At 47.6% G+C, this 23,090-nt stretch overlaps 1 protein-coding gene across 1 annotated transcript in view; it reads left to right on the plus strand.

Annotated features, from left to right (window-relative positions):
- DNAAF8 (dynein axonemal assembly factor 8) overlaps positions 1–23,090 on the plus strand; it is a gene marked incomplete at its 3' end in the record, with an annotated part of 92,942 nt that overhangs the window by 39,150 nt on the left and 30,702 nt on the right. The window contains exons 13-22 of the mRNA XM_084216599.1: positions 6,624–6,740; positions 9,240–9,384; positions 11,569–11,788; positions 12,514–12,639; positions 13,616–13,722; positions 16,558–16,688; positions 17,970–18,114; positions 18,902–18,939; positions 19,921–20,026; positions 20,850–20,918. Of these exons, the coding sequence (XP_084072725.1) occupies positions 6,624–6,740; positions 9,240–9,384; positions 11,569–11,788; positions 12,514–12,639; positions 13,616–13,722; positions 16,558–16,688; positions 17,970–18,114; positions 18,902–18,939; positions 19,921–20,026; positions 20,850–20,918 (1,204 nt within the window). The remainder of the gene's footprint in view (positions 1–6,623; positions 6,741–9,239; positions 9,385–11,568; positions 11,789–12,513; positions 12,640–13,615; positions 13,723–16,557; positions 16,689–17,969; positions 18,115–18,901; positions 18,940–19,920; positions 20,027–20,849; positions 20,919–23,090) is intronic.

A 23,090-nucleotide genomic window follows, 5' to 3' on the forward strand; every position in this document is an offset into this window, starting at 1 on the left:
ATGCAGTGAGTGAATCCCTGCTTTTGCTCCAGGTAGATCAGAGTCTGAGAGAGAAATCCTGGCAGGATGGTGGAAAAAAAATGGGTAGAAATGCAGGGAGAGGGAAGCTGTTGTGTACTGAGCAGCTCTGTGTGTGATCTGGGGAGCAATTGCCAGCAGTAATTGTAATAACCTTTATGCTTTTTGTTTGTTAGTGCATGAGCCAATGTCTTGTTTTCAGTCAATTTGTCTGCTGGATTTTCTGCCTGTTCTGGACCTCAAACAGATTGCTTTGCCTGTGCTGGTTTTTGGAGGCATTTTTATGAGTGCTGTGCAATGAGCCTATTAACCTGCAGCAATTCACTGCTGATAGGAGCAGCAGCTCACAATGCAGTCATTAAAGCCCAGCTTGGGCTGGGAGTGACAACATCCCCGTGGAAGCTGGTAACTGCAAGGTCCCCTGTCAGCAGAAAGAGGATTTCTTCATTTTAGCATAAAATAAAAGTATTTCTGCTGCTAAGCCTCAGGATGCAAACATTCACCTTAGGGATACAGACAGCACACACAGAGCAAGTGTTGATGCTGCTTTTCCCCAACCTCTTTGCTCCATCCTAGAGTTCTTTTCCCCTCCCTGAGGTTTTCTGGACATTGGGACATTTGCCCAAAAGGTTCAGCTGTTGATGGTCATCTTCCAGAGCATCTCCTTGAACTCCCAGCCTGTGCAGGTGCCTGCCAGGACAGAGTCAGGGCACAGCAGCATTTCCAGGGAGCTTTTAAGGAAGAAGGGCAACCTCCATCCCTCCTCCTCTGTCCACAGACATCCCTAGGTCAAGGTGAAAGAGATTTTTTACTTTAGGCTCCAGAAATTTGATTTTGTTGCACCTCCTGATGATCAGTTCCCCTTGTGCTACTCCTTTAGTAGCTTCCCTGCTCTGACACAAAGTTTGTGTGGGTTTTTCAAACAGCAGTGATTAAGGGCAGGTCTACACAAAGTTTCCTCCTTACTATTTGCTTAAGCAAAGCTCCATTTTTTATTTTTATTTTTTTCTGGCTAATTGTAGATAAGAATCCCAGAACTGGGTCCAGAGAGCTGAATTTGCCCCAGTATTGTAACCCAGGCCTGCTGAAAATGCCCAGCAGCACAAGAGTGACCTAACAGCAAGGCTGATGTGTGGCAGGGGGCTGGCAGAAAGTAGAGCAGTTCTTTCATGTGGAATTTCAGATTTCTGGGCTTTCCCTGCTGGAGTTGATGTTAACTGTGTTGCCATAGGAGCTCTCTCACACAGAAGCTTTGAAAGTTGCATACTTTATTCCACATTCTGAAATAACCATGTTGGATACACGAAGAGCTGGCCATTGCTGCTGGAATTTGAAATCCCCAAAGAAAAGAAAGCAGCCCCAGATGCAGCACTTGTTGCTCTGTGCACTTGAGGCACAGATTTAGAGCTGATTCCCAAGCTCTGTGTGCAGCCTCTGAAGAGGCAGTGGGAGGCACTTGCAGAGGATCTTTCAGCTCTGTGAGTCTGTGTTTGAGATGGGCTCTGAGTGCTGTCACATTATTTCATTGACAAGCACCATGGCCTTGGCCCTGCTGAGTTGCCTTCAGCATCTTCCACTGTCTTTTGCTGTAACAAATTTTAATTTCAGTGCTGAGGGAGGCATGCTCAGGGAGCTGCTACTCATCACCACACCAGCCTTTCACCCAGCCCTGCAGTGCTGTGTGGGCACTGCCTTTCCCACATCCCCAGCTGCAGCACCTGGGCTTTGCTGTGCTTCAGTGCCTGTGCTGGGGCAGTTATGGTTTGATTTGGGGTTATTGCCCATTTCATGCTGTGTGAGCAGCACCCAAGCTGGGCCATATTTTGGGATGGAAATGCTGCCTGAGCTCCCTGGAGGATTTGCTCAGCTCCCAGACTTAGTTCCCCACGTTGCTGCGAGCTCCCAGCTTCAGTTCACAGCCCAGGGTTGTGCTTTCCTCCTCCAAAGATCTGATTGTTGTGCAGCTGAACTGGGCATTAGGGAGGGATAAAACACCCAGGACAGCTCCTCCACATGGGCTCACCCAAAGCAGATGTGGCAGGATGAGTCCTGCAGCCCTGTGCCAGCCATGGAGCCCAGCACTCAGCTCTGGGACATCCAGGCTGAAGCTGTAAAGCAGGAGCTTCAAAAGGACAAGGTCCATCCTGGCCTTTGCTTTCAGACCTTGCCTGTGGCTTCTCTTTATCTGAGTCAGTGAAAAGGCACTGGCAGCCTGAGTGTGCAGTGCAGCCAGCTCACATTGTACCAGCAGCTTGGGGGAGAGCACATCTGCCTGGAGATTGCACATGGATAAGGCTTGTCTGGGGGAGAAATGTTTGTCCTGGGTCTTCATTTATTTACTTTTATTATGGAAAATAATCCATGGCTGCAGCCCAGAATAGCTGCATGGCTGTATCTTCAGGAGGCAGAAGGTGACATCCTGGCCCTGGCTGAATCCTGCTGGAGTCTGGCATTTATTTTCATGGAGCCAGGAGTTCAGGCAGCCACTGGCATTTGTAAATAAAACCCCCTAACCTTTAGAAGGAGGAAGGACTACACTGATGTCTACCAGAGCTGGCACAAAGATGAAGGCACAGCTTGGAGAGGAATAAAACATTAGAGGTTTTCAGTCTTCCTAAAATTTGACAGCTCACATTTAGATTGTGTCCATCACTCACTATTCCTGAAAAGAGCAGCTTTAAAGAACTCTCAGGCTGCTGTGCTTTGCCATTGGTGCTGCTGGGCACAAAGGCTGGGGGCTGCTCTCTCCTTCTGTCTTCTGTGGTTTAAGATCTCCCCTTCCCAATCCAGAAGGGGAACGAGGGGAAGTGAGTTCCATTTCAAACTGCTGAAATACAGTCACCAGAACTGCATGTCTTCCTTGCTGAGCCCTCTCTATCCCAGACCTTTTGCTGCCTGGGCTCTTCCTGTGGTGCCTCCACTTTCCTGTACTAAATTCTGCAGCCATCTGAAGAGAACAAGCACAGTGGGGAGTGAAGATGTGCAGGGAACACACTCAGCATTGTGTTCATCTGGATTCTACCAGGAAATTCTGCTCCTGCACAGGGCAGCAGGGAGAGGAGAGAGTTTGAGAGTGATGTGCCTCATTCAGGGGCAGGATTTGGTGAATCCCATCGGACATGAGCCTTGCTGAGTGAGAGAGAGGGAAGTGCTTTCTCTGCTGGCAGGGAGAGGTTACCTGAGCAGAGAACTCCCCCCTGGCTCTGCAGGGACTGCAAGTGCAGCATCCTTCTCTGAGGGGGTTGCTGTTGTCTCACAGAGATAATGGCTGAGCAGATCTTTGCCTTGTGTGTGAGATGAGATTGTGGAGTACATGGGGATGCTTCCTGCAGTTTCTGTTTTCCTGCTGGGACTGGGAACAGCTTGGAAGACTCCTTGCAACTCAGAAGACTCTCTCAGATCACCTGACAGCAAAAGCTCTTCCTTTGTTGTCAGAGATGGGAACAGAAAACATGGAAGTACAAAGAGAGGATCACGGGCTTGGTCACATTTCTGTGTGACAGTTAAATATTCATGGCTTTGCTGCAGCTCCAGTCTCCTCTGAAATGTGCTTATTCTTCTTTCTGCTGGGATTTTACAGCACGTTTTTGTTCTCCTGTGAGTTTCCTTTCCAGAACTGTCTGCCTTCATCTGGGTAATATTATCTGAACCAAAGCAGGAGCTTGGGGTTTCTTTTAAATGCTTTTGGAAAAACTGGTGTGTGTTCAATCCTAGCTGTGGCACAAAGTGGTCTTTTCCAGTGTCTTAAGGTGACAGAAGCTGGAATTTATCACCCAAACGAAATGAGGATAAATTGGCAAAAAGGAATAACTAAAACCAGGAGTTTATGGATGTGCCCTCCTTCCCAGTTCCTGATCATGGCAGTGTGGATGGAGAGGATGTCAGTGCTGTAAGAAGCCGTGGAGACACACATGGGGATGGTTATGGTTCCATGAGTCTGGGCTTTGAAACCTGTCACAGCAGAAGTCAGAGTATCCCTGGGGCTGTGCAGCTGCTGCTGAGTGCAGGAAGCCTCCCTCCCTGGGAGGAGGCTTTTCCCAGGAGATGGGAGGCTGGTACAGGGCTCAGAGCCTCACTGGAGAGATGTTTTCAGGTAGGGATCAAAGGCTGGGCTGCTTCTTCTCCATTCTGAGAGTTTGGGGAGTCTCATCTCCTCCCACCAGGGGACAGGTCAGCACTCAGAGCTGATGCTTCCACTGGCTTGGGAAAGGATTTACAGCTGCTTGGATGTTGGAGGAGTGACAGGAACCAGCCCTGAGGTGAAGCCAACACAATTCTCACACCTGCCCTCTGGTGGAACATTAAAAGTAGCACTAAAGTATCATAAACAGAAAATGGTGTCCAAGTTCTTTCAGCAGCAGAAGGCTCCTGCAGAGAATCCCTCTCTCTTTTTGTGTCCAAAAGGGCTCAGCTCAGTATTAGAACAACTGGCTCCATGCAATTCTCTCCTACATCACAGGGAAAGTGGTTTTTTGCCTGTTTTTTCCTGTTGATGGCACAGGAAGGCTGTGGCAGGAGCTCTCCACTGCACATTACAGCCAGGCTGGACAAAGCAGAGTGCTCATCCTGCAGCCACCTGTCTGCTTTCTAATTCATGAGGAGAAGGATTTTCTGGGAGAAATAAGTGTTTCCAAGCTTTGCTTTCTGTTGGTTTGTGAACTCCCATTCAGGTTGGCTGTTGGAAAACAGATGTGACAGATGACAGGAACAATTCCCACAGGCCTTGCTTGCCAGGTGTGGCCACATCCCTGCTGTGGCCTTGGAGCAGCATCCTGGCATCCCCACAGATCCACAGCTTACACCAGGGTGCTCCCCTTGGATTTTCCTTGGATTTTCCAGCCTGGATTTCCACCTGGAATCCCCTTGGATCTTCCACCCTGTGCCCTGGAGCTGGATGATTATCCTGAAGGTTTCTATGGAAATAGAGGCTGGTGCTGGTTTGAGCACATTTGTCCCTTCTTTTCCTTCTGGAACATTCACAGACAGGAGGTTTGCTCAAGGAACAGCTGGAAGAAATAGGAAACTGGGATTTTGCTGCATTCCCTCTCTGTAGGGCTTGTGTGGGCTCGCTGCACTGTGCCACTCCTGCAGATAGGAGCTGGCATCATGCACTGGGAATGGGCAAGATCCCTTTCCTTAAATCTCCTTTTCCTCTGATGATATTTTCCACAGCAACCAAGTGTGATATCAGCAGGGGAGGCTGGGGATTGATGGATTGCAGGACAGAATGCACAGATCCACTGGGAGATGCCAAAGCCCTTGGTTTGGTGCAGTTGATTTGACTGAAACATGGTGAGAAGTGAAATCCCCAGTTCTGATTTCAGGCAAATATCTCATGAAGCACAGTAAACAGAGGAAGGAGACAACACAAAAAGTTACTGAAGTGGAAAGGCAGTTGTCAGAGGGGCTTTAATATTCAAATGAATTTCATTTTCTGGTTGTTACTTTGAAACATTTGTGGAATGCTCTGAAGTGCCTATCATTTGCCAAGCAGCACACCCGAAATCTCTCAGGTGATGACACAATTAAACAGCATTATATGGAGCTCATCTTGCAGAGTGGATGCTTCTCCATGCAGGGTTAGCCCCTTTTCTCTCCATCATAAAAATCCTGATGAGACCATGTTGAAAATTAATTTCTTTTTTCTGTTTTTGAAAAGGTCAGTCCACATAAGCTGAGGACAAATTAACACCTGCAGTAAATCAAAGTGGAGCCTTTAAAAGTAGTGAAGCTTCTTTGAGTTACACCTGAGCCTGTGTTTTAAAAGTGACTATTTTTTTTCCTTCATCCTGGAATGATGCCTGCCCACGGTGAACTCTGCCTAAATGCATCTGTATTTCTGGAATGTTCTAACCAGAAGCTGACAAATGTGACTTTCAGGGGTTGCCTTTGTCCCTGGACTGTGGCCTTGCTTACAGAGCGTGCAGTCACAGCACATTCCCCTCTCTTGAGTGACACATCCTTACCCTTGCACTTGTACAAGTTGCTTGCTTGGCTGCCCAGAAAATAGATGAAAAACAAAAGAAGGTGCTGAGCCTGGGAAATGCTGTGCTTGTGTGGAGCTGTGACCTAAATGCCAGTTTTTTGCCTATCCATGAGGATGTGGCACGATGAGGCTAACAGACATGTGTCACTTGTGGTGACATGAGCACAGGAGAAATGTGCTATTTTGGCTACAGGCATGTAGAAATTCATGCAATCCCTTCCCTACCCTTCCATCTGATTGGTTAATTAGAGCATTGCTTTCACAAAGGCCTTTTCTGCTGAGTGCTCAGCACAGTCGTGGAGAATTGAGGTCTCAGCTGATGGATGCAGCTCCTGGTGATGTCTGTGGGTGGTCTGTGTGTTGGGGAGTCACTGGGTTGGACCCTGGGAATGCTCAGGCTCTTGGGAAGCAGTTGCAGATTCATATTCTTGGGATATCACCTAAATGGAGCTACTGGAATAGCTGGAAAAAGGCAAATTACATCCATTAACAACTGGGCTGAGTTTAATCCACCAGCTGCATCCTCGTGTTCTCTGTGGCCACAAGATCCTGATTTTCCTGCTTTATTTTAAGGGTGCAAGGTAACATGGAAGTGAGAGCTGCCCTTTGTGCATTTCAGGCTGTGAAGAAGGTGTTTGCAGTGCCAAATGGATTTTACTGGCAGACAGTTGAGAGTGATGACAAACACTTCCCTGACAGCAGTGCCATGGAGGCTTGCAGAGACACAGACATCGAGGTAAAGAACAACAGACAACCCCCTCCTTCCTCCCCTGGAGGTCAGGGGGGACACTGAGGACAATGAAGTGCCCTGGAATATTTCAATCTAGAGCTTTGATCTTGAAGTATTTTTCACTCAGAACCTAAATATATCAGCTGAGTATTTTATGTCATCAGTATTGATGTGCTGATTGCTGTGAGCCACAGAAGATTAAACTTTGAAATGTGTGGGTTGGAGAAATTGCTACCAACCAGGTGCAAATTTGTAAGAGTAGACAAAATTTTGATAACCTGAAACCACTTGACTGTAAGTCAGTAAACAGCACAACTTTGATTAAACTCAGAAACATTCCAAGAAATTTCTGAAGGTTCTGGTTCTGCCTGACCTTGAGTAACTGTGTGTTGTATGAACAAGTAGGGAGTATTTGTGCTGACTCTACCCCAGGAGAAGAGAAGGTTAAAGTGATTTAAATTAGCTCTTGGTGAGGAGTGCAGCACAAAATGTTCAGGACCTCACCCATGTGAAATGAGTTGTTATTGAGAAGAGCAGGGCAGGGCCAGAAGCAGGAACAGGGATCAGCCCAGGGTCACAAAGCCAAGGACTGCTTTGGGTTGGAGTGACCTCAAAGCCACCAGTGCCACCCCTGCCATGGGCAGGGTCACCTCTCACTGTGCCAGGCTGCTCCAAGCCCTGTCCAGCCTGGCCTTGGACACTGCCAGGGTGGAGCAGCCACATTTTCATAGCTGGTTAGGCAGCAAGGCTGATTTCCAAAGCAGGGCTCAATGAGCCACTCTCTCAGCAGGCAGCAGCTCACCCTGATGTCTGCCCTGGAGCTTTGCAAAGTGCAGGGACATCTCCCACTGTCCCAGGTCACTCCAAGCCCTGTCCAGCCTGGCCTTGGGCACTGCCAGGGATCCAGGGGCAGCCACAGCTGCTCTGGGCACCCTGTGCCAGGGCCTGCCCACCCTGCCAGGGAACAATTCCTAATTCCCAATATCCCATCCAGCCCTGCCCTCTGGCAGTGGGAGCCATTCCCTGTGTCCTGTCCCTCCATGCCTTGTCCCCAGTCCCTCTCCAGCTCTCCTGGAGCCCCTTCAGGCCCTGGCAGGGGCTCTGAGGTGTCCCTGGAGCCTTCTCCTCTCCAGGTGAGCACCCCCAGCTCTGCCAGCCTGGCTCCAGAGCAGAGGGGCTCCATCTCCATGGGCTGCCCTGGGCTTGCTCCAACAGGCCACCATCTCTCTTGTGCTGGTGGCCCCAGGACTGGGCACAGCCCTCAGGTGGGAGCCCCCAGGGACAGGGCCAAGGCAGGAAGCCCAGGGCTCAGACAGTGGCCAGAACTGGTGATGTCTGAGACCAGGCCAGGCACAACTCCACCAATCTGCAATGGAGAGCAAGGCCAAGTGCCAGGCTCCTGAGGAGAGGGGACACTGGCACTTCCTGAGGCTTCCCTGGGCTAGATGGCTCTGTTATCACAGCTGGCCCCAAGCCCAGGCAGCCCCAGGGACTCAGAGCAGCCACAGGAAAATTCTTCCCTACTGGCTGTTGTGAGTGCTGGGTTAATAGCAGGAGAGCTTCAGCTAGACAAACAGAAAGAAATGGAGCTTTTATTCCTAATTAGACCACTTTTATATGATTTGGGTAAATTTCTATCTTCATTTATCATGATGGTAAAGCCTCATAATGTCTTTATGGGGCAGTAGCATTTCATTTTGAGTGTCCAGTAGTGATGGATTCATTTGGTGTTTGCTGCAGCTATCAACCTTGAGCTGGGGAAATCCTTGAGCTGCTCAACATCCAGGAGAACCATGCCCAAATTTGGGGCCAGAAAATCACCTTGTCTGATCCCCAGCTAGACAATTTATTATCCACAGAGCTACACAACTCCCTGTTGTAAAGCACTTGCTTTTTAAAACAATTTGTTTCTCTGATGGGGAAAATAATAATAATTTGTTTCCCTTTTGGGTATAAACATTCAGAATGTGTTGGTGTGAGTCTTCCTGCATGCCAGGATGGGCTGAAATGGATTAGGCTGGTACAGAAGACTCTGAAATGTAAATCTGGGACAGCACCAGTGATGTGTTTGCCTTTTGATGGTTTTTTAGTGTTGATTTTGATGCTGTTAAAGGTATAGAGACACAACCAGTTGGTCTATTATTATTTAATCATCCAAAGATGGGCAAATGGTGCTGCACAAAGTGAACAGCAGAAGGGATGCACTGTGAGCTCTGCCCCAGAGGCCTTGCAGTTTTTCCACTAGAAAGTTTATGTGACAAAAGGCAACGTTATATCAGCAGAAATAGATTAAATTATAATTATTGATAGTTGTGATTTAGCCCAAAGCCAAGAGCTTTGTGTGTGAGCTGCACATGAACACAAACCAAACCAAACCTCTCTGTAGCTCTGGCAGTGCAGATCCATCCTGGGAACTACAGGTGAGCAGCAGGGCTGCAGCTCTGAGCTTCTGCTGGGCTTGGGAGCATTTCCCTGCTTTTTCCATGTTTTTCTCTGGCTGTCCAGGTTGCCATGGTGCTGCTGTTTGAGGCTCTCTTCCAAAACCCCCTGGAGACCCATCACACTCTGAGGCTGCTGCTGGGCTCTGGGCTGGATGTCTGCGGCCTCCGCCTGCTCTACCCCGGCCAGGACCTGCTGCTCTCCAGCTCAGGTGGGCTCTGCTGCTCCTCCAGAGCTTCCCAGATCTGCAACTGCACTGAGGTGAAGGGTGATCAGAGTCAGATTTGCATGAGGGTTGCTTTATCAGTTCCTGTATCTGTCCCAAAAGAAATGATAGAATAGATTTGACTGTTTCTTTCTTTCTGTTCCTGGTATTGAATATCCATGAGCTGAATTTTTAACCCTTCATACATTTTTGGGTGTCAAACTTTAGATGTTGTTCCTTTGCAGTGAGCTGTCCCACATTTCAGTGCCTTGAGCTCCAGGGATAGGCTCATGTGAATTAAATAAAATCATTTAGGTTCCCATTAATACTCCTGAAGGTTTTAGCTGCAGAAAACCCAGCCTCCCTTCTCCACAATTCCCCCATCTCATTGCCTGTGGGACTTCAGGAGTACTGATTTATCTGGCCTGTAATTGCCTTGGCTGATAAACCATCGCCAAAATGCCACATTATTTAATAGAATCCCATCTGAGGTGGGAAACCAGCAGGAGAAGGTAAATAAACACAATCTGGGGCTCTGAACTCAAATCACAAAGTCTTGAACATCAGACACCAATGTATCAAATACTGGCATGTACCACTCAAATCTTTATTTTCTCCCATTTGAGAAGCAGAGATGATGAAGCTTGCCTGAAAGCATTATGGAATATTATTGGTTGCTTCTGCAGCACAACTCCAGAGCAACAGACATGCCCTTAGCTGCAGAGTTAGAGATTGCTTGTGCCCTGTGCTTCTTTTTAAGCCAGGAAGTTCTTCTGGAAGGTTCAGATGTGCCACAGAGAATCCATTTCTCTTGAGAAAGGCACAGGCAGGCTGAGAGGAAGAGAAATGGGCTTCCTTCTCCTCTGGCAGAAGGGTAATGAAGACCAGCTTAAGCAGAGAAAATTCCCCACTCTCCTCACTCCCTTTTTGCATTTGAAAGCAGTAGGAGCAGGCTGCCCTAGGAATGGGATTGCAGTTGCAGCTGTCTGGGTGCTGTGCACAGAACACATTCCTGGAGGAGGGCTCCAGAAATGAATAAGAAAACCATAAAACCTGCAGTCATTAGGAGCTGACAGGCAGCAGATCTGCTTCAATGCTCTGTACCATGCACCATTATTTAAGAACATTTCATATGAAGAGACAATTCATTTGAGCTGAGGACTGCTGTGCAAGTTTGTAAATTAGATTTTTACCCTTAGCTTGATAACACTAAAATTATTATTTTAAATATTTACAGCCAGTTGCTCCATTATCTACCTGCTCTGGAGATTTGTGTTCTGCCTTCTGATTCTCATGCAAGAAATGATACATTTGAATATGTTTTTAAACCTAAGGGAAGAAAATCACACATCTTGCTGCATTTTCTGACATCTGCAGTAAGAATTGGAAAGGAGGCAAATTTGCTTTTTCTGGGGTTACTTCCTTGGCCCCAGTTGTGCTGGAGAAAGGTTTACCAGAGTCATAGGGAAGAGCTGTGGAAAGAAATAAGGGAAGTCAGGGTTCAAATCCTGGCAGAAAATTAAAGGTGGCAAATCAAATATTTGCCTGGACCTTAGAGCATTGTACAAAATCTGTATTTAATCCAGAAGGAAATAAGGGAAAAAAGAAGTCCCCAGATTTCCATTTTGTGATGCCCTTCAAAACCATCCCTCTCCTCAGGCCCCTGTTCTTGTCCTGTACTTCAATCCCCCAGCCTTGCTTGTGGTGATGAACAAGAGGAACTTGAAGTGCTGGCTTAGAGTCACAGTTTGGGCTGAAAAGACCCTAAAGACCACCAAGTTCCAACTCCTGCCACAGGCAGGGACACTTCCAGTGCATCACCTGCTCTGTAATAACTTTTCACAGCAAACATGAGGCTGCCAATTCCTGTCTTCAAGAGATTGCCTTGAATAACCTCTGGTTTGCTATTGGATAAACACATGCAGGTGCTGCCAGCATATCTCCACCAGGGCAGGTAACCAGGTGATTAAATCCCAGGGCAGGTAACCAGGTGATTAAATCCCAGGGCAGGTAACCAGGTGATTAAATCCCAGGGCAGGTAACCAGGTGATTAAATCCTAGGGCAGGTAACCAGGTAGTTCCTCCGTTGAAGTCTGCCTCTGACAGATCTGAAAAGAGCCCTTGAGTGGAGTGAATGACTTTGGGGTGGGTTGTTCCATGTTTTACTCACGCATGTGTTTGTTTCCACAGAAAAGCTGCCTTCCTCCTACACTTCAGAGCCTGGCAAGGTGCCCCCAGTGCTGGCGTTAGGTGTGAGAGGGCCCGGAGCCCGTGGCATCCTGCAGGACATCACCCGAGGCTCTGGCAGGGCGGAGCCTGTCGTGTGCCTGCCCCTGGCCAGCCGGCTGCACCGGGAGCTGTGCCTCTGGTTCGGAGGGAGAGCTGCTGGAATCCTGCCCCCTCCTTCCAGGTGATAGCCCCGGACGGTTTGGAGCTGCTGTTGCACAGGCAGTGAGCCCTGGAGGCAGGCAGGCACTCAGAGATCTCTGTGTCAGCCCTCCAGTGCAGGGGGAGCAATCCCTCTACTTGAGCATTTCCAAGCCAGTTGTGCAGGCTGCAGAAATCCTTCTCTATTCTGCAGCAGATCACAGAATCATGGAAAATCCTGAGGGTCCCACAGGGATCATCCAGCCCAGCCCCTGGCCCTGCACAGACCCCCCCAACAATCCCACCCTGGGCATCCCTGAGATCATTGTCCAAGCTCTCCTGGAGCTCTGGCAGCCTCGGGGCTGTGCCCATTCCCTGGGGAGCCTGGGCAGTGCCAGCACCTCTGGGGGAAAAACCTCTCCTGATCTCCAACCTAAACCTGCCCTGGCACAGCTCCAGCTCCTGTTCTCTCAGCTCTTGGATGTGCCAGCTGTGGGACAGTTGCAGTTGCTTCCCATTCCCTGTTCCCTGGTATCCAGACCTCTAATTCATACTCTTGCTGCAAGATTTGGACACCTGGTGCTGGAGAAGAGCTGCAAGGCTGTGTGCCAGTGAGTGATCCTCTCCTAGGACACCTCTGGCTTTGCCCCATTTATCAATTGATAAAGGGATTCAGTAGGAAAAGGTTCTTTGGAGGATGATGAGAGAAGTGTGTGAAAATGAAGGGTGGCTTATAAACCTTGAACTGCATGAGAAACTCTGCTGCAGAAAGCTCAGACCTGCAGGTTGTGAAGAGGTTTTTAGGGAATACTACCTGATCCTGGGGGCAGAGGGGCACAGTCAGAGGAGCAGGCTGGAGGTGAGCTCCTCTGCACTGCTGTCACAGTGCTTTCTGTGAGTGGCAAAGCTGAGCCATGTGGAATTAACCTGTGGATTGCTGTGCAGGATTATGTGTCAGAGTTCAGCTCTGCTCTCAGCCACAACCAGCGACTCTCACCATTTTTATGTTTAAGATGTCAAAAAAAAAAATCAATTTGGTCGAGTTTCATTCTCTTTATTTGTTTATTTTCCTCAGGGATGCATTTTTCCTCTTACAAAGATGATAAATTCTGCTCCTCGGGTATAACTCAGTCCGGAGCAGTGCTACCTCCTAAATAATGCACTTGTCTTTCTCCTAATGCTGGTAATTTGGTCTGTGGGGAGACAGGAATACAAACTGCAGCTCAGATTGCCCTTTTCAGATTAGACTTGCAAATGCTACAGGCTCCTGGGAGTGAGCAAGCAGGATGTGTTCCAGCCAGCTCCGTGGTGGTGGCAAGGGATGAGGCAGGTTTGCCTGAGCAGCCTGAGCTCACAGTCCCAGCCAAAACTGTTCCCAGACAGTCCCTGGCTTTCAAGCACACCTTCTGTTCACCCTGCCCTGATTGGGTCCTTTTGGATGTGCAGGAATGTTGTGGAACATCCCTGCCAGACTGGATCATGCTTGTTGCCTAACACGAACCCTTCAAACTGGTTAAACTCAGCCTAAAGAACCCAAAGTGAATAGCAACTAGGATGTGTCTGTGGGTGGGAAAAGCTCTGCTAGTACAGCCTGACATATTTCTTGATTCCCAGATTTCTTTGCCAAGCTGACTACTTTGCATTAGCTACTTTTAATTGAACACAGAGAGCCTCAGGGGGAGTAATATGAAAAGATGTTCAGTCAGAAAGACCTTGATGCAGCTCATGTCACGGACAAGGGATTGAAATGGCTTTTCCAGTAAAGCAGTTTTACCAGAGAAGCTTCTGTGGCCTTGGATTTGTCACAGAAAGTAGGTTTGAGCCAGAACCTTTTAATATTTTTCATTTAATATTTATCATATTTCTGCAGCTCTCAGAGACCTTCATCAGCAGGGCCAGGAGCAGATGAAGAAAAAGTTGACCTCCAGGGCTTGATGCTGCCTCGACCTCCAGCCATGCTTGTCTCAACTACCAAAGGTCAGTGCTAGGAAATGAAATTTGAGGGTTTACAGTTCTACTTCACTGATAACATCACTTTACTGCAGCCCAGCTAAGGCAATTCAGCCTCTGCATTGCTCAGGGCTGTGACCTGGCCAGTTCTGGAGGCAGGAATGAATTTCTAGTGGGACACTGTTGCCTGAAATGAAGCAGCAGAGAAGTGGCACCACCTCATCCTCCTCATGGGAGCAGCTGCTGGAGTCTTGGGGGCTACTTGGATATCACTGAAGGGGGTAAAAAGAAACAAAAACACTTCACAGGAAATCTCTGCACAAAGAAACAGTCACATGAAGAGCTAACAGAGTCCTTAAACTGCTGGTTCATTGATCAGAGATCATCTGCCTCTCCTGCTGAAGAGTGAATATTATAATCAGGGGAATTAAAAGGTTAAGGCAGGACTGACCACAATCAGAAAGGAGAGCATTTCATGGGACTAATATCAATGGGTTATCACCTGGTTACACTCCCATCTTCATTTTCTTTGCAGGAGCAGCGTTCAGCCCCTGAATTTGTACCTAAGCAGCAGCAAACTGCGTGCAGGGGACACCTGCCAGGGCTCTGCCTGGCTGAAAGGTGTTGGGTTCCTGCTGTAAAGGCCAGCATCCCCTGGAGTGGGCCTGGCACAGCACATCTGGGGTGCAGGGGGCTTTTGGACAATACTCCTGGTTGGTTTCTGCTGGCCCAATTGAAGGTGGGAATTTTATTCACAGGAAGAAAGGGAGAGCAGAGGGGAGCAGAAGTTCAGCAGCTGTCAGGGAGGAGATGGCAGAAGGAAAGCAGGATTGGAGTGACAGAGAAAGAAGGCATGGGGAATTACATTGCCAAAGAAAAGAATCCATGAGAAAAGGATGGAAGCATGAGGCAAAAAGAAGAAAAATTAGTAGAGGGGAAGGAAAATAGAGAAGGGAGAAAGGAAAAAACCAATTTTGAGACAGTTTTTCATCTTTTGGCTCATGTTAACTCAGGTAGTTTGGCAGGCAGCCCTTGGCTCTGTTATTTGGGATTGGGATTGATGGCAGCTGGTGGCTACTGATGGAATGAGTCACATTTGCTGCCTCCCCTTCCTTTTATGGCCCTTAATGATTCACATTTGCTGTGGGCTGCTGAGTTCCACCACACCACGTTCCATCTGCATGGAGCCTCAGAAGTCACTGTCAAGCTTTGCTCCTCAGATAACTTTGCTCTGGAAAGAGGAGCTGAAACTCTGCTCTGGGAGCAGACACCATTGGGGTTTTCAGGAAAGAAACATTCACTGCCTCCTTCCCTCTGGTCTCCAGCAGCTCTTTTTGGAGACAGGAATAATTACCCATGCAGAGCAGGGGTACTGCAGCTAGGTAGACCTGCCCCTTCTCAGTAATCATACTTTTGGTGACCCAAGCAGATGTTCTTGTTGATTTGGGATATGTGTGTGTAAAAAAATGGTTTTAAAAAGTGTTATCATCTGGAGTGGAACCAAAATCTTCCCACCAACAATCTTAGATTTTGGCTGTTTCCCTTTTCATGAATATGGCTAAAAATCCAGTGTTAAAGCCATAAAACCAAACAGAGATTTTAAGCAAAGAGCCATCCTGCCTGTCCCATCCTTAGTGATAAATACAAGGTTTCCCTTGTTTTGGTGCTGTTGCTTGAGCAACCAGGCTGAGCCTTGGCAGGACAGCTATCCATATCACAAAGTCTAGAATAAAAAGAAATACTCACTGTCCTACCCTCAGAATCAACTGGGACACAATGAAACATCCTCCAATCTCCTTAAATCTATTGGTTAAAGCTACAAGAAATTCCTGAGGCAGTGTAGAGGAAACCCATGTAGAAGTGGTACTAAGGATTTGTCTTCAGAGCTCACTCTTGGCAGCTTATGGAGATCTGAATATACATTGTGAGGGATAAAAAAGTTGTGTTAGAACTGAGAAAGTGTAATCATGGAGGTCATGGTAAAAAACAGGGAGCTCAGGCAGGTCAGAGGCTTCAGGGAAAAGTTTTGAGCTTGTCTCACGCTGCTTAAGATATGGGGGGCTGCTCAGGAGGCCTTGGAGGCTCCTTCTCCTGAGCTTGCTTCAAGGCTGGCAGGGAGCCTGGGATTCAGCTTGGAGAACAGGAGGCTAAAAACCCAAAGTTCTAACCCAAGGTGAATTCCATTTGTGTCTACATTTGGTTATACTGGGATGAGGGGCTCAAGGAGAGCTGGAGCAGCCAGAGCTGCTGGAAGAGGATCAGGTAGGACAGGGCAGACTGGTGACATTGCCATGATGTCCAAGGAACCTGTGAGGCCCCAGAGGGTACCAAACCAAAGGTGAGATCACAGGTGGTCCAGAGCTTGAGGAGCTTGTGCCACAATAGAGGTCTGGGATGAAGGTTAAAGGCAGGAACAAAGGAGGACAACAGGAAATGGACAAATTGAGCAAAAACAAGTAGTTCTTGTTGTCTTGTTTGGTCACTCAGAGCGTGGTCAGGCATACAAGGCTCAGTCCTGCCCTGAGTGCTGGGGGCTGCCTGGGGACAGCTCCCACAGCCCAGCCAGCACCAACACACTGCCTGTGAGCAGCTCCCAGACCTGGGGAGACAGCCTGGCTCGTCTCATCTGATGATTCACAAAGATATTACTGATGCTGCCATAAGCTTTCCCACTCTGGGCCGCCCTTGGATTGCAGTCATGATGAGCTGGATGCAGCAAACAAACCGTAAAACACAGGGCACTGCTCGGGATGCAGCTGTTTGCTTCAAGGTGGAGGCAGCTGCTCTGAGAGCTGCCTTGCACTGATACCACAGCTCCTGTGACAATAATATGCTGTTTTTCTTGCCCTTTCTTTGATCTAGGGGACATCATTCTGCTGGTGTCACCTGTGGTGCCTCCACGTGCCTACGGGGCCGTGCTTTCCGCCTGTGCCCGCCGCGGCTTTGTGCTGCAAGGACTGCGGCAGCTGCAGCTCTCAGCACAGCAGGGCCTCGTGCTGGGCATGGCAGCAGGGCAGGTACTGTGCCCTTTGTGCCCTGCCTCACCCCTTGCCCTGCAGCTAATGGTGCCAGCACTCCTCCAGCGAGGGCTGGAGGACAGCCATTCTCTCTGTCCCAGCTCTCCATGTTCCTGGGAGTGGAGCTCTGGCTGCTTTCAGTGCTGGCTTTTTCCCCAGCAGGAAAACCCCACAAAGCCTTGGCCTCTCATGGAGAACAGGAGTGTAAATTCATCATCCTGCTCCTACTAAAACAAATGTGAATTTTGCCATTGGTGTCAGAATAAGCAAGAGCTGGCAGTAGCCCCATGAACCAAAATACTGATGTGCAAAGGTGGTTCAGGAGAAGAGTCTTCACTAACAGACTGATATTTGGTGATGTACTTCACAGTCCCTCTGGGCCCTTCAGCATGAAGTCCCCTACTTCAGTGCATTCCAGATGGGTTTCAAAAAGAGCTTTCAAAAATAACTTTTTTTTTCTTTGAAGCTCTGCCTAACATGGTGATAGGTTTGAGGTAAAGTGCACTTGGCATTTTGACAAGGCAGCCTAAGGAAACAGCAATAATCACAAATGCAAGGTTGCAGTCAAACTTAACATATGCAAGAAGTCCACTGCTGCCCTTGTTATATTATAAATCCCACAGGAATTATATGACACCTCTCACAAAGGAGTGGACCCCACACTTCAAATCATCATGCTGAGGGTTCTTTGCTATGTCAGTCAGGAAATGCATAATTTTGCAAATCAAACTCTACAAATTCCCTCTTTTCTGCCCGTTCTGTGATCAAGCCTAAGGAATAACAATGTCACTGCCCATAATATTTTGTAGAATGAATAAAACCTATTTATGGAATTCTACAGCCCAAATAGCCAGATATTTGGAACATGTTGTTAAGTGACCATTAAGGAGTTAACAGCAGCAACCACTGCTCCAATTTGAAAATCATCCCTTCATTTGAGACTCCAGATAATCTTAGAGTGACTTATGGTTCATCCACTTATGGTGGATGGTACCACCTATCAGCTGAGTTACAACTGCTGTGGTTTTAGCCCAGCCCAGCTGCAGGCCAGAATGATTTTGTGTTAAGCCTCTTCCCTGAGTTTAAATTAAGTTTCTCCGTCTCAGGAAAAGATGACGCAGAGCACCCAGATATTGGAGTTCCTATGGCTCAGTGGTGAGCTGGATCTTGTTATGCCATTGTAATTTATCTATTTGCTTGAGCCCTGTAGTAATTGCATCTGGATTTAGCAGTCTAATCTGCCCTTCATTATTTCAGATTGCTGTCTTTTGCTCTGGCAAGAGTTCAGGCTCACCTGCTGGTGCTGCAGGAGGAGAAGTCCCTGGTGAGCCCCGCAGGCACTGCCTGGTGCTGCTGCTGAGGAAGGAGAATGCCACACATCACATCCCTGCCCTGCTGACAGGTAATGCAGGGTGTCCCACATCAGCAGTCCAACCCCAGCTCTACAGTGCAGGGAATATTTATTGGGAATATCAAGGCCTGCTCATGTTGCTATAGGAAACTCCAGACCCAGGTGTGGATCAGTCACTACAACACATCCAACAGAGCTGCCTGGCCTTTGCCAGTTGTTTGATCTTTAGCTCTGGATCCTCTTGAACTTAAAATTGCCAAGTAGTTCCTGGTGGAAGGGGCCTCTCATCCAACATCCTGCTCAGCAGAGTATCAGCAATGAATTCCCTCAGGATGCTCAGGGCTTTTTTTCTGTCAGGTCTTGAAAATCTACAAGGACAGAGATTCTCCTGCCTCCCTGGCCCTTTGTTCCATCAGTATGGAACTTCCTTTATGTGAAGTTGTAACCTCCTGTTTGGATTTGTGAGCCTTGTCCCTGGACACTTCAAAGCTTTGGCATCTGGCACCCAACAAACACATGGAGGTGTTGTTGGGGCTGTCCTGCTCATGGCCAGCAGTTGGATTTCAAGGATCCTTGTGGGTCCCTCCCAGCTCTTGCTGGGATTTTATGGCCTCGATCACCTCCTCTCAGAAACTCTTTTTGCCCAGAGAGGTAGGGTGGCCAAAATCCAGCTGTGCCACTGAACCTGAGGGCAGCATCTGATTCTATCAACCTCAGCTTCGAGTCCTGCATCCTTGTGGCTTCCAAGCACCCCAAAGTAGCTCATTTTCTATGCAGGGACTGCCAAAACCCAGCCAAGTTGCTGCTTTAAATCTTCTTGAGTTTCTGTTTTCTTAAGGATCAATTGACATGGACCTCAAGTGGGGAAGATCAGAGGCAAGAGCAGTGGTCAGAAGGGAACAGAAATCCTGCCCTGCCCCTTCCCAAGAAGGGGTCACTGTGGGTGACCCTTCCATCAACACCATCCCACACAGCCCATGATGGAGACATTCATCCCCAGCCCAATTGCTTCCTTTAATTTATCCACAATAGGAAAGAACATTTAGAGGTTTGGGAAGGGGGGAAACAATGACAATTCAAATAGTTCTGGGCTTTTTCTCTTGAGACTATCACAGAATGTTCTGAAAACATGTGCAGACACAGAGGATTAATCATGGCACAGTAATTACAGCCCCGTGTCACCTGCTGCCTCTGCACCCAAGGAAAGTTGCTCATTAAAAAGTGCAGTTTCTGCAGCTTCCCTCAGTGCCACAGATGATGCTTTGTGTTCATGTTTTGCATGGGGAAATTTCCACTAGAAATACATGATGGGGTTGGAATGAAGGGTAGTCTGGAAAGGTAAAATATTTTCCCTCATGCTAGAGGACTCAGGATTTTTCCCTTTATTTGTGACAGATTTTGCAAATGCCTCTTTCCATGTGTTCTGTGCTATTTTCATCAGTCCTGTGCTGCAGAAAGACACCTTGGTCCTTATTCCAGAGCCCTGGAGAGGGGAAGCTGATATTCTTTCCCCACAAGCTTTGGATTGGCCTCTGGGAAGTGCAGAATTGCACTGAGATTGGAGTAGGGTAAATACCTCTCTAAGAAATTCTGCATTTGTAATCAATATGAAAAGAAGTTTCCCCTTCAGGGTCTCGAATGCTGTTCAATTTTCAAAGCAAGTTAAACTTTGACAAATGCTCCTTAAACAGAGCAGATAAATTGCTGGGATCTCTGTCCTGAGGTCCAAACACCACACATTTTTGTCCAAGCTTTACTTTCTGCAGCGCCCTGAGTTTGAATAAACAGCAGGCAATACTGCTGGGACAGTGATGACCCAATTTTGGTGCCTCACGCCTTTTGAATTTTGAGGAGCAGGTGATTGTTAGCGGTACCTTTGACATCCAAGCTTTGCCATCAGCCTGTAACACCAATAATCCATTTCCCATGCTCCACTACAGTGAATTTTTGACAGGTTTGTACGGTAGGAAGCAATCAAATGTGTACAAAGTAATTTAAAAAATAACAAGCCTTTAAAACTGTGGCCTGAAACGTTATTACAGAAAGCTGAACTAATTGTTGTGGAAATGTACTGTATGCAACACCTTAATGCACTGCCTGTGCACAGCCCAGCTCTTTAGAGGGAGAATGGGAGCTGAGAGATTGTGGCTTTAAGCACTTAGTGTCTGTAAAAGTGGCGTGGAATGGGATATTTTCCAGGCTGGAAATCACAGGAGCAGAACATGATGTCTCTGTTCAGGTCTGTCACCCCAGCAATGCCTCTCTGCCCACGGGGGCCTGTGGGATGCAGGACTTTGGCCTCATGCCTGGAAGTGTGAGACACCTTGAGGGCCTCCACGTGAGCAGTGGGCTCAGATCTGGGACTCTTCCTAGTGGACATCACCTTATTTAAGATATTTAATCAAATTCAGGAGCTCTGTGGCAGCATCTGTGCACTTGTTCCGTGTTTCAGTTCCCAGCAGAGTTAGAAACAACTAACTGGATGCTGCTGAAAAAGCCAGAGAAAGCTGTGGGCCAGCCTCTGTTTTCAAGAGCTCCTTGCCCCTGTTGAAGGGGTCCCTGTGATTTTGGGGAGAGGGGGTGGTTCAGTTGAGTTTGGTGTCTCGGGTAAGCTCAGTCTGCAGGGGAGCTGTGACCAGTGACTCCAACATTTGACAGCAGAGTGTTTCCATGTCAGGCTGAGCAGGGCTCAGCATTGCTCACATTTGCTGCTGTTCTGAGCACAGGGCTGATGGAGGAGCTGGCAGAGGCAGGCCCTGGCAGCGGGCACAGCCTCTCCCCTGCAGCTGCTGGACAGGAGGCGTCGCTCTGCTTCCACGGGGCTCCGTACGCCGCGGCCGCGCTGCTCAGCCTGGGTACGTCAGGGGCTGCTCTGGGCTGGGAGGGACTCAGACCTCATCTGCTTGGGGGCCAAGAAGGCCAAGGGCTCCTGGCCTGGATCAGGAATGGTGTGGCCAGCAGGAGCAGGGAGGTCACTCTGCCCCTGTACTCAGCACAGGTGAGGCCACACCTCGAGTGCTGTGTCCAATTCTGGCCCCTCAGTTTGGGAAGGACGTTGGGACACTCGAGCACGTCCAGAGGGGGCAACGAGGCTGGGAACACAAACCCTGGGAGGAACCACTGAGGGAGCTGGGGGTGCTCAGCCTGGAGAAAAAGAGGCTCAGAGGTGACCTTATCACTCTCTGCACCTTCCTGAAGGGGGCTGCAGACAGGTGGGGTCAGTCTCTTCCACAGGACAGCACTGACAGAACCAGAGGATGCAGTCTCCAGCTACGTCAGGGAAGGTACAGGTTGGATATTGGGAAGAAATTTTTCACCAAAAGAATAATAATGGACTGGAATGCCCTTCCCAGGGAGGTGGTGGAATCACCATCTCTGGATGTGTTTAACAAAAGCCTGGACATGGCTCTTGGTGCTATGGTCTGGTTGAGGTGTTAGGGCATGGGCTGGACTCGATGATCTCAGAGGTCTCTTCCAACCTCATTACTCTGGGATTCTGTGATTTCAGTCCACAGGCAGGGACACCTGCTGTGTCTACCCCAGGTTGCTCCAAGCCCCGTCCAGCCTGGCCTTGCAGGGATGGAGCAGCCACACTACCAAGGGATTTTCCTGGATAAAACCATTAGGAATATGCTGTTTGTCTGTAGGATCTCATTTACTGTTCTGTGTGGTGGTGTTTGAGGGTCCCCAAGGCGAGGGAAGAGATGAGAACCTTGACTCCATGTTTCACAAGGCTGATTTATTATTTGATGATATATATTATATTAAAAATGCTATACTAAAACTATACTAAAGAAAGAGAGAGGAGACATCAGAAGGCTAGAAAAGAATGATTTTAAAATCTTGTGACTGCTCACAGCCTCGACACAGCTGGACCTGTGATTGGTCATTAAGTAAAAACAATTCACAGGAGACCAATCAAAGATGCACCTGTTGGTAAACCATCTCCAGACCACATTCCACAGCCATCAGATAATTATTGTTTACATTTCCTTTCTGAGGCTTCTCAGCTTCTCAGGAGAAAAATCCTAATGAAAGGATTTTCTTAAAATATCACAGTGACAGTTCTGCTGCCAGTCAATCACAGTAACTCTCATGGAAGAATCAATGGAAATCAAAGTGAGAATACCTTTATAAAGTAAATTAAAAGATACATGCAAAAAGAAATTATTGAAATGTGACATGGTAACATCCAATTAAGCCTGAATTAAGATAATTAGAAGATTAATAGCCAATCAATATGTTTTTATTATCATAGTTTCAAGTCAAAATATTAAAATGAGATAAATTGTTGGTTGTGTGTTGAACTGGAGTGTGCTGAAGTGATAAATGCTGGCAGCTATAGTTCTGTAGGTGCAGAAAAGGCACTTTCCAATCTCCTTTTACTCAGATATTCTAAATTTCAGTTTGTACAGTTGTATTCACTTTGGTAACTCATTCATTCAAAGCTGGGAGATTGATAGGATTTCCAACAGCAAGGAAATGGGTTTTCTGTTCTTAATCTATGACTCACATGGGTGAGTCTTAAGCCTCCTTGTTCTATACACTTGGAGTAAAAAAAAAATCCCATGTTTATTTCACTAACTACATGTTTGGAGGGTTTTATATGTTCATCAAGTTAACTTAATTTAATTTAATTATTTGAAAATTTGGATGCCAGGACTTTGAGTTAAAACATATTGACTCTAAATCCTAAGAAAAAATGAAAATTAAATGCATGTCATTCACAATTCTCTAACATTATGAAATGTTATGATGTAGGAATAAGTAAGTAAATAAATGTTTATTGATACAATTGCTTACATAATCATGTAATGAATCAGTATGGAACAAGCAGGGATTTCTGATGGGCCAGGGATTCTCCAGGCTGTGCTGTTCCCAACAGGACTGGGGATAGAAGCACAGAGTTACAGCAGTCCCCAAATTAGCTCCCAGTTGTGTGCCCTGCAATGTCCTAGAAAGCAAAATGAGCTATTGATTTAATGTGAAGTCAGTCATTAGTTATCAACCCAAAACTGGTGCCTTAA

This window comes from Fringilla coelebs (genome assembly GCF_963513975.1).
Source record: "Fringilla coelebs genome assembly, chromosome: 16".
NCBI lineage: Eukaryota > Metazoa > Chordata > Aves > Passeriformes > Fringillidae > Fringilla > Fringilla coelebs.